The sequence below is a fragment of the Sinocyclocheilus rhinocerous genome, unplaced genomic scaffold, assembly GCF_001515625.1.
Source record: "Sinocyclocheilus rhinocerous isolate Xijiao unplaced genomic scaffold, SAMN03320098_v1.1 scaffold2216, whole genome shotgun sequence".
Classification (NCBI taxonomy): domain Eukaryota; kingdom Metazoa; phylum Chordata; class Actinopteri; order Cypriniformes; family Cyprinidae; genus Sinocyclocheilus; species Sinocyclocheilus rhinocerous.
In genome coordinates, this window is record NW_015641008.1 from 219,234 (window position 1) to 229,172 (window position 9,939).

The 9,939-nt window shown below is 35.2% G+C and overlaps 1 protein-coding gene across 2 annotated transcripts; it reads left to right on the plus strand.

Moving 5' to 3' along the window:
• The first annotated feature begins 5,926 nt into the window (after window positions 1–5,926).
• LOC107753454 (multiple inositol polyphosphate phosphatase 1-like) lies at window positions 5,927–9,143 on the plus strand. 2 transcript variants are annotated; one of them, XM_016569597.1, is made up of 6 exons: window positions 6,147–6,206; window positions 6,284–6,652; window positions 7,353–7,547; window positions 7,661–7,758; window positions 8,087–8,217; window positions 8,345–9,143. In XM_016569597.1, exons 2-6 carry the CDS (start codon window positions 6,301–6,303, stop codon window positions 8,721–8,723), a joined length of 1,155 nt encoding a protein of 384 aa, XP_016425083.1. In that variant the 5' UTR covers window positions 6,147–6,206; window positions 6,284–6,300; the 3' UTR covers window positions 8,724–9,143. The 2 variants fall into 2 exon arrangements, with proteins under 2 accessions (XP_016425082.1, XP_016425083.1); XM_016569596.1 differs by having other exon boundaries at window positions 5,927–6,652.
• The last annotated feature ends 796 nt before the right edge of the window (window positions 9,144–9,939 follow it).

Below are 9,939 nucleotides of genomic sequence, written 5' to 3' on the forward strand. Positions count from 1 at the left end.
TTTTCTTTGTCTTTGAAGCAATTTAAGGATAGAGGTCATACAGTCTTAACATCTGAATCCATGCTGCTATTAAAACAAAAATGTTAACAATTATAAAAAAATATTTTTTAAAGCATTAGGCTATTTAAAAGTGAATTGAAGTCTATTCATGTTTCAATAAAAAAAATGAGCAGTGACTACGCACATTAAAATTGCACTAAGTTACTTTTTCTATATTAAGAAGATTTATCCCTTTAAAGAATTTACTTGACAAATCAGTTTTTGATGACTTGAGTCAAATAAGGGGTCTGGGCCTTAGAAGTATCATGACAACATTGACATGTCTCTCACTCCATCTACTGGTGAGTCTACATAAATGCATCAGGTTCATTTTAATGTAGAGAGTGTTTAGTATCAGGGCAGTGCTGGTTTTGAGTATTCTTCAAGCAAAAGCTTTTGGTCGGGGTGGGCAAGTCTGGCCCTTGAGATCCACTTTCCTAAAGAGTTTAGTTCCAACTCTAACCATAACAAGCTAATGAAGGTCTTCAGGATTACTAGGCTGTGTCCAAAATTGCCCCCTATACCCTTTATGGGCACAATTTGAGGGGACACCCATGGTGAACATTACTGAATGCACTCATTCAATGTCATAATGCACCTCAGTCCCAACTGTGCAATCAATGTATATTCATTGGCTAGCTGCTATACACATGCACTGTAAAGGTGATGATACATGGGGCAACTATTTGAGCAATTTTGCTGAGCAATGTTGTCGTCAATGGGCAACCAGGTGAGACACAGGGTTTATGACCAATCTAAAGTATCCAGATAGAATTTGTTGCCCATTCTCAATTGGAACGTGTCCATGCTATGCAACATTGCAGCTTACAATCCTCAAATCAAACCTCAAAAGTCAGCGAATACTACAGTTAAAAAAAGAGTACAGTTAAAAAAAAATTTTTTAAAAACTTGTTATTTAACAGTTACAAATACGTAAAATCTTACCTTTGATCAAAATAAAACATTTTGTCTAAATTATATTCAAATGCACTTTATTTCTAAAGTACTGTGGATTAGCATCATGTTAGTAAATCTACAGAAATACATAAAATAGTACAAACTTATTTACAAAAAAATTAAGTAACACCTTGCCTACACAAGTTAAGTGCAAGTGCCTCTTCAAAAGCACATAACCCATTACAGTCAGTCATAGGCAGTAAAAATTTCTGACTTACTCTGAATCTACTTTAGACAACAGGACAAATGAATCTGGAACATTTGACACCTTATTGTAGACAGCTGCAAGTTGTTATGTGCAACAACGGACACATGCAGTGTAGACATGGTGTAAGAGTTTCCGTAACGAGCAGTCACTGTCTCTAATTCAGATGATGACTGTGCTGCCTTCTCTCTAAAAAGATATAACATTTTGTCACCACTGACAAAGTGAATTTAGTGAATATTGATGTGAACGGATTTTAGAAATCACATTTGTAATATGGATTGTCTGATGTTACATTAGTACTCTTAAGTACTTGCAATGATGTTGAAAATGTCAATAAACGATAAACAATAAACTCTTTCAAATGGCCTCATATTTGCTGCAATTAGTAAGGAAGGGAAGCTCATCCTCCACATATTTAATCAGTTTTCATTATATAAAAACCTTCTTCATTGTCAAAGGAAAAAAATACTAACCTGTTTCCAAAGTACACACATTACACATTATACAGATTGGCTGTTAGGAACTGCTTACAAGATGAATATTGTTTCCAATATACTTGCTACACATAAATCCCAATTGGCAGTCATCAATAAATATATCCAAACAAAGCCTCTCAGCAAATACTGTATAATCGCTAACAATTTAGCATCCTTGTTAACGCATGATATGCGACTCCAGTTTTCAATACTTATTGGGTCTTTCCCTGACTTTGGAATTGATTGTCATAAACTTCTCATGTTCCCCAATTTATTTTTAAAAAATTGTGGTGGGTTTACATTTTTGCTATTGTATGACCTCAAATGCAGTAGACATGCAAGCCTATCTCTTATGTTATCATTAAGGGAGCACAAAGACTGCTAGATCTTGTCATGAACCTTTGAACCATGAACAATTTACCATACTTTTCAACAATACAGTGGAACGCAACAGTCGCAAAAACACTGTATGATTGGTAAAAGCTTAATTACATGTGCAATAGAATATGTAATTATTTCCCATTTCTCAATGTCCATGATGGTCATCCCTGGCCAGTAATGCCTGGCACACAATACGTTCCAGGTTTTAAATATGCCACAATTGGTGTGCTGTGGAATTCCTCAAACAGCAGTGTGTACTCCTACTTGGTCTTCACCGCTTTCCTTCTTTCATAGTACAACATCTGCCATCTGCAACCATAAATTAACCTGCTTAACTTATATTGGATATTTACCAAATTCAAAGTACTTCTGGCACAAAATGATGACTTTGTCACTAACCTCTGACATATTACCTCAAATTCTGCCATCCTGTCTTGTTGTACTGTACAGGGTACATACTGTACACATTTTTAGTGAAGAGATTCAAAACTTCTTCATATATTTCTTCCATGATTGCAATGCTGTCAGAATGACAAAGGATTCAGGAGCAGACTGATGGCAAAGCAGGACTTTCTTTTTAAACACGTCAAAAATTCAAATCAATCTTAGAAGACAGGAAACAAAAACAAGGTAGCTCACTTGGAAACAAAGGAAAGGGACAGTACAGCAGGCACCAAGGAGAAATGGCACAGAGAGATGGCAGATATAGTGGGCTAATCCAAGAGGGTAAACCAAAGAGCAGAGGAGTCGACAGCGTCAGAAGAGTGAATGGACCAGGCAATCAAACTGAGACCTGAATCAAAAAGATGTAATCCAGAGAACATGCAGAAATCAAGACCAAGAGGAGCAAACACACCGGACTAACTCGGATTAGAGCAGAGATAATGTAGAAGACAAGAGTAAGAGAAATACAACTTCAACAGACAGAAAATGCTACCTGTTCCCTGGGAATCCGGCCAGCTGAAAGACAAAAACAAACACACTTGGGGAGACAACCACACAGACACCTAGAGACCTGAAACTGCTGAATATACTGTATGAGTTAGGATTCACCACTTATGATGTGTCAAAGCATTATCAGATATTATTCCATTCATTTTGCTTTTATTTTAATGTTGTACAATATCAACAACCATAAATATTGTAGTTCATTTACAGTGACTAACAAATCACTGTTTTCTTTCTTTCTTTTAATTTATGTTTTTAACAAATAAACATAGCCAACAAATTTAGGCACACAAGCAGTTTTTTTTTTTATCCAGTTGTCTTGGACTTTATACTATGGAAGCCCGTTTCCGCCACTGAATAAAAAATAAAAAAGGTGATTGTGACTTTTTATCTCACAATTCTGACTTTTTTTCTCGCAATTGCGAGTTTACATCTCGCAATTCTGACTTTTTTTCTCAGAAGTGCGAGTTTATATTTCACAATTCTGACTTTATAACTCGCACTTGCGAGTTTATATCATGCAGTTCTGAGGAAAAAAAAAATCAGAATTGACAGTTTATATCTCACAAATCTGACTTCATTTCTCACAATTGCGAGTTTATGTCTCAATTCTGAGAATAGTCAGAATTGCGAGTTTGTGTATCACAATTCTGAGAAAAAAAGTCAGAATTGCGGGATGTAAAGTCGAAATTGCGAAAAAAGAGTCAGAATTGCAGGATGTGAAGTCGAAATTGCGAAAAAAAGGGCAGAATTGTGAGATAAAAAGTCGCAATTACCTTTTTTTATTTTTTATTCAGTGGCGGAAATGGGCTTCCATATTATACTGACACCTATTGGCATGGCAGTTTTGATGGCTCATCTGATCTATAAAAAAAATAAAAAATAAAATAAAATAAAAATGTCTTCATTCCATGTGTGCACATCATTTTAAACACATTTAAAAAATAATATTAATTTATTTGTGTGCAAAACCTTTACAGTTAGCCCAGAAGTTACTTACTATACAAAAGTTAATAATAAATAAATAAATTAAAAAAAATTAACGCAACACATTAATCATTTTGAGTTATGAAGACTTCTAATGATTTCATAAAATCTACTACCATGCATTGTGTTAGAAGAACTTAATTTGTGGCATAAACACAAATAAGTTGATTATTCAAACAATTAAGTTGCTCCAACTAATGGCGTTGTGGCCCTGGAAATTAATCTTATTCCGTTAAAATCAACAGCTAGCATAGCACATGCTAAATGTAACTTATTTAACTTATTATTTAACGAACAAGTAAGATATTACTTGTCACTGACCATATCACAGTCATTATTCATCAAGTCAATGTGTTTGCCTTCATGTAGTCTACTCTTTTTGATTAGCTTTAGATTACTATAGCCTACTAATAGTAGTACCTACAAGTGTAATCTTTTGGTAAATTAGTCTCTTTTGCATTTATGCAGTATACTGCTGCCAAACTTAAGAAGATGCAAACATATTTCTAATTCATGGGCTGGGATTCTGCTAATTGTGAATGACCTAACAACATGCGTTATCATCAGGCTTCCACCTGTTGACCAAATTATTGTAATAAAAAATTATCAAACAAATGTTTTCGCTTTAATTTGTATGAAACAATAAATTAAACAAGGATTGCAAGCCAACATTCAGTCATAAAAATCTATAACAGAACAACATGCGTTATCATCAGGCTTCCACCTGTTGACCAAATTATTGTAAGAAAAAATTATCAAACAAATGTTTTCGCTTTAATTTGTATGAAACAATAAATTAAACAAGGATTGCAAGCCAACATTCAGTCATAAAAATCTATAACAGCGTATAGTATTGTGTAATTTTATTGAAGTATTATGTGAAAATGAAAGTAATCAATATATAAAGTAATATGCTGAATTATGTTAACCCTGGATGTCATAGAACGAATAATAGTCTTTTCATTAGACAGTGAACCTTTCATTACAAAGTACACCTGTGAACTTGAAATAATGTAACAACACGAATAATGGTCTTTTCATTAGACAATGGACCTTTCAGTAGACAGTGGAAGTAAACATGAAATAATCTAATATTATCAGGAGCAGGTGGCTGGATTTGACGCACACCTCCTCATGTGACCACTACCAACCAATGAAATAAAAAGCTTTTTTAGCTCGGACCATGTTCCACCATTAGAAAACAAGGCCAAACGAGTTGGAAACAATTGTGGCAAATCAGGCCAATAAAAATTAACCGGAACAAAGAAAAAACAGAAAATGACCAAATTTGGAGAGAACAAGGGGTATATAATATAAGTTGACAAACAGAGACTTTGGAATGATTTGGTATGCTGTGACTGTCTTCCCGGCTTTGTTTCTTTGTTAAATAAAGTCTTATTTTTTGACATCTGGAACTCTGCTTCTCCACTTCATTGGCCGCACCCAAGAAAATTCCACAACAATAGCTATAAATCCAGTAACTTCCAACCCTTTTACTCAATTTGTAATAGTGTTTTGTGTATATTTTACTTTGTTTATTCAAAACAAAACTGTACAAAACAAGGCTTTAGGGGCCAATTCACACAGAACGCGTTTTGCTTTGAAAAACACGAGACGCATGCGCACTTACTGCAAAGCCGCAGAGCTAAATAGATAAAAAGGCACGTCCGTCTAACGCATACATAGAAAAACATGTTGGCTATGAACATAATTAACTTTTGAAATATATATATATATGTGTGTGTGTGTGTAAACCATGTAAAGCAGTAATATGTTTGAAATCAATCACTGAGAGATCATTAGAACAATCGGTAAGTTCTTTGATATTATAGCTGTGTTTTAACCCGGAAGGTTTTGTATCTCGATTTTGAGGCTGGCTTCACTTAGGCATTGAATGCAGTGTTGCCAAGTCAGCGGTTTCCCCCCGGAACGTGATAGTGCTCGTTTTGGCCGTGGTTATCCCTTTTTTTGAGTAGCAATTGGACTGGTTTTGTTACACAGACCTGGCAATCCTGATTGAATGAACGTACAGGTGACCAAGCTACGGGTATTTTAGGTGAAACAGGTATCGCACATCCAGAAATGAAAACAACTTACTTCCTCGCGAACTTTCTTATCACTTCTTTGAGCATTATGGTTGGTTTGTCATTATCTAAACTTGCCAGGCCAACGATACCGGCGATAGCGCATCACTTTGGGACAAAAGGCAGGTACGAGGAAGTGAACCCACATCTATTAGATGACATTTTGTTTGTAAACAAATCACTGGTAGCTCCCCCCTCTCCAGATTGCCGTGCCATTCATATGGTGTCGGTTATACGTCACGGGACGCGCTATCCAACCACCAAAAATGTGAAAAAGATCGCGCGATTGTTTGAACTGGTCGTGTCTCACGCGTCGGGTTCAGCCTCGTGGCTAAATGACATTAAGACATGGAAAATGTGGTACACTGAAGACATGGACGGCAGACTGGTGGAGAAAGGGTGCGATGACCACAGGCATTTGGCTGTGAGACTGGCACAGTCGTTCCCCACTTTGATTTCTGAGGATCATCTCCGTGCCAACCGCATTGAGTTCATCACCAGCTCCAAGCATCGCTGTGTTGATAGTGTCAAAGCTTTTCAAGAGGGTCTTCACCGACTCTGGGATGTTCAGGGTAGGCTTAGTGTCCCTTACTTAATAGATGTTTTGTTGGTCTCTTTAACATTTTAACTTAAGAGATAGTTCACCCAGAAAATAAAAATTATTTCTCACCCTCATGTCATTCGTGACTTGTATGACTTTAGAAAATGTTAAATTAGTAGCCAAACAGTTTTGGTGACCACTGACTTCTGTTGGACAGAAAATCATTGGAACATTTCTCAAAATATCCTCTTTTATGTTTCATACAGGTTTAGATCAACACGAGTTAACTTTCTTAATGACCAATAACTCCAGAAGATTTCCAGCAAAATCCTAAATATTTCTTATTAATGTTTACTTCATAGTGCATATTTTTCTTTACATTTAAATAATACCACAACTTTGTTTATTTTCAGATTTAAATTAAAGTTGTAGACTTTTTTTTATAGATTCAGTGGAGTCAAATATTTTCGAGTCCCACCTTGGTAGTAAACAAAGGCAGATTGCTGAATTCTCAGTTGACTACAGCACTTTTAGGGCTAGCGTATAAAGACACTGAAACACCATGAGAAATGTCCTTGGTAAATCTGCCATAAAGTGCCTATTACTATCTTTATAGACTGTTTAAACAACTCTGCAGCAAGTGGGGTTTACCTGTAATCCAGTAAACTTTATAGTTGAAGTAATGGGCCTTGGTAACTGTTGTTCAAGTAACCACACTTTTTATTTTATAGATATGGATTACAAACACTATGTGGATGATTCACTCATGAGATTCTTTGACCATTGCGAGAGATTTGTTGAAAGTGTTGAGAAAAACAAAACAGCTTTGAAGGAGGTAGAACGCTTTAAATCTTCAGCAGAAATGGATGCAGTACGGAGGAAAATATCCAGTCGCCTTCAGATTCCATACAGTCAATTCACCCCAGGTAATCTTGCTTTTTATACTAGTGGACAATTTGTCTGACTGTTCAGTTGTAGTTGTTAAATGTAAATGTGTCAATTAAAATAATCCTAATCTTGATTAAATTTTTTTTGCTAGATATGGCAGAGGCAGCTTTCTTTTTGTGTTCCTATGAGTTTGCCATCAAATCAGAGAACTCCCCTTGGTGTGATCTGCTGGATGAGTCTGACGCTCAAGTACGTATGTCTGGTTGGAAATTAAACACTTCCATTTTCAGTGGATCTAATCATGAATGGTATTAAGATTCAAATAGTAATTGGATATGTCAGCTCCATTACATAGAACTGTTTTTATTCAGCATTTATTACATCTTTGCTATTGCAATGATGACAACTACACAAAAAAAAAAAGCAGTTTAGGGAATACTCTGAATTTAAGATTAGATTTGAGCTCATAAAATAGATTTATTGAGCATAGAGTTCTCCTGAGTTTCTCAGCCACATTAAACTTGGCAACCAAATGTATGTTCTCTTATGCAGTAACATGTTTTTGGCCTCTTGTTAGGTCCTCGAGTACAAAAATGACCTGAAACAGTACTGGAAGAGGGGATATGGACATGACGTCAACCGTAAATCCAGCTGCCCTCTCTTTCATGATATTTTCAAGCGTCTTGAAAAGGCTGCTAATGACTACAGGTTAGGAGATTGAGATGTGGACTGGTTCCCGTCCCATTTGTGGCGTATTTGTCCACTTAAAATACTCCGTAGAACATATTGATGTTTGTGTTCATTTGTGTTTTTACTATCTCCTGTAATCTAACAGATTTGGAGGGGTAAAAAAGACTGCCACCATCCAGGTTGGACATGGTGAAACCCTGCTGCCTCTGCTCTCTCTGATGTCCTTCTATAAGGATGAAAAACCTTTAACTGCAGAGAATTTTTCATTGCAGCACAACCGCACATTCCGCTCCAGTCAGATTGTACCTTATGCTGCAAACTTAGTCTTTGTCCTGTACGAATGCAGTGATGGACTCAGAATACAGTTGTTTCTCAATGAGAAGTTAATGACCTTTCCCAACATGAACCATTTGGCTCCACTGTATGAAACGGTCAGAAAGCATTACTCAAAGCTCCTTAATGGCTGTGAGTTTAATAAGGAATGTAATGTGCCTCAGTCAAACCTCAGGAACACTGAACTTTGAGTTTATTAAATAGTGGATTACAAGGATGAATTACTGTGCACTTGCAATGACTGCATCTTTATGTTGTATTTTTGATTGTACTTTTTTTCTTCATGTTGTGGTTGAAGGTTTAATATGTTGCTTTATTTATTTTAATGGTTACTAAATTGCCAGAGGGGGGTGAAATTTGTGCTTTAAGAATGATTTATGTTTGTTCTTGTTTAATTTGCCAAAGAGAATTATGGTTATACAGTGCCAAATCATTTGTAATTTTGTAATGAAAGCAATTTAACAGAAAACTTGAAGTTTTTATATTTTATTTTAATAATAACTGTGCATTTTCTAGTGGGTAGTTCACTTGGTGGGGTTTTATAAAAGTCAAAGACCACATGGGATCAGATCCAATCTTGAAAATGGGTTGTTCATAAGAAGAAAAAAAAAGAAATCTGAAATCATAGTTTTAAACTGGATCAAACCTTGGTATGTGTTGTAACATATATTTTTATTAAGATTGGGATCCCGTTGATCCAAAAAAATGCCCAGTATTTTTTTTCAGGAACCAAATGTAATAAAATGTTTATTCAAACATTTATATTTTGCACTTGCTTTGTTTAACTGTTACGGTGGTAAAGCACATAAAATAAGAGTAGGCTATCTATAAAGCTTTTCTTTTCAGTTCATAAAAGTAAATATATATATATATATATATATATATTGTCCACATTATCACTCAAACAGCTGTTAATAAATAATATATTTAAAAATATATATATATTTAATTTTAAATGTCATTAGTCACTTTATATTAATTATGATGACACAATCATAAGAGATGAACCAAACATTTTATTGCATGTATTTTTGTTTACTTTTATTTGTTGTGGATCAGATGAGAGGCTTGACTGTTTAAAAGAAATTGAAAATGGATGCGGATGTTTGTATTCATTAACTGTGCTAGTTTCTGTTTGTTCAAATCAAAACACAACTATTCTTACTGTAGTTCATCTTTTATAGCTAGTAGCCTACATTGTGATTCCATTTAGAGCACTGGTAATCCAGATTTGGTCATCTGGAAATGTTTGTATATGGATCTGAGTGATCTTAATCTGGACTCAAAACAGCGCCAAAAAAAAGAAAGAGAGAGATGGACGGTAAAATTACCTGATCCTCAATAGCAAAACATGGGATTTCCAAACCCGGATCGTTCTGATCCAGTTTAAACATTTTTTTTTTTTTG

Bases quoted from the DNA above. Each gene is read 5' to 3' on its own strand.
- LOC107753454 (XM_016569596.1), top strand. From the start codon at position 6,079: ATGAAAACAACTTACTTCCTCGCGAACTTTCTTATCACTTCTTTGAGC. The intron at 6,653-7,352 runs GTAGGCTTAGTG...TTTATTTTATAG, and splicing joins CCGACTCTGGGATGTTCAGG to ATATGGATTACAAACACTAT. The intron at 8,218-8,344 runs GTTAGGAGATTG...GTAATCTAACAG, and splicing joins AAGGCTGCTAATGACTACAG to ATTTGGAGGGGTAAAAAAGA.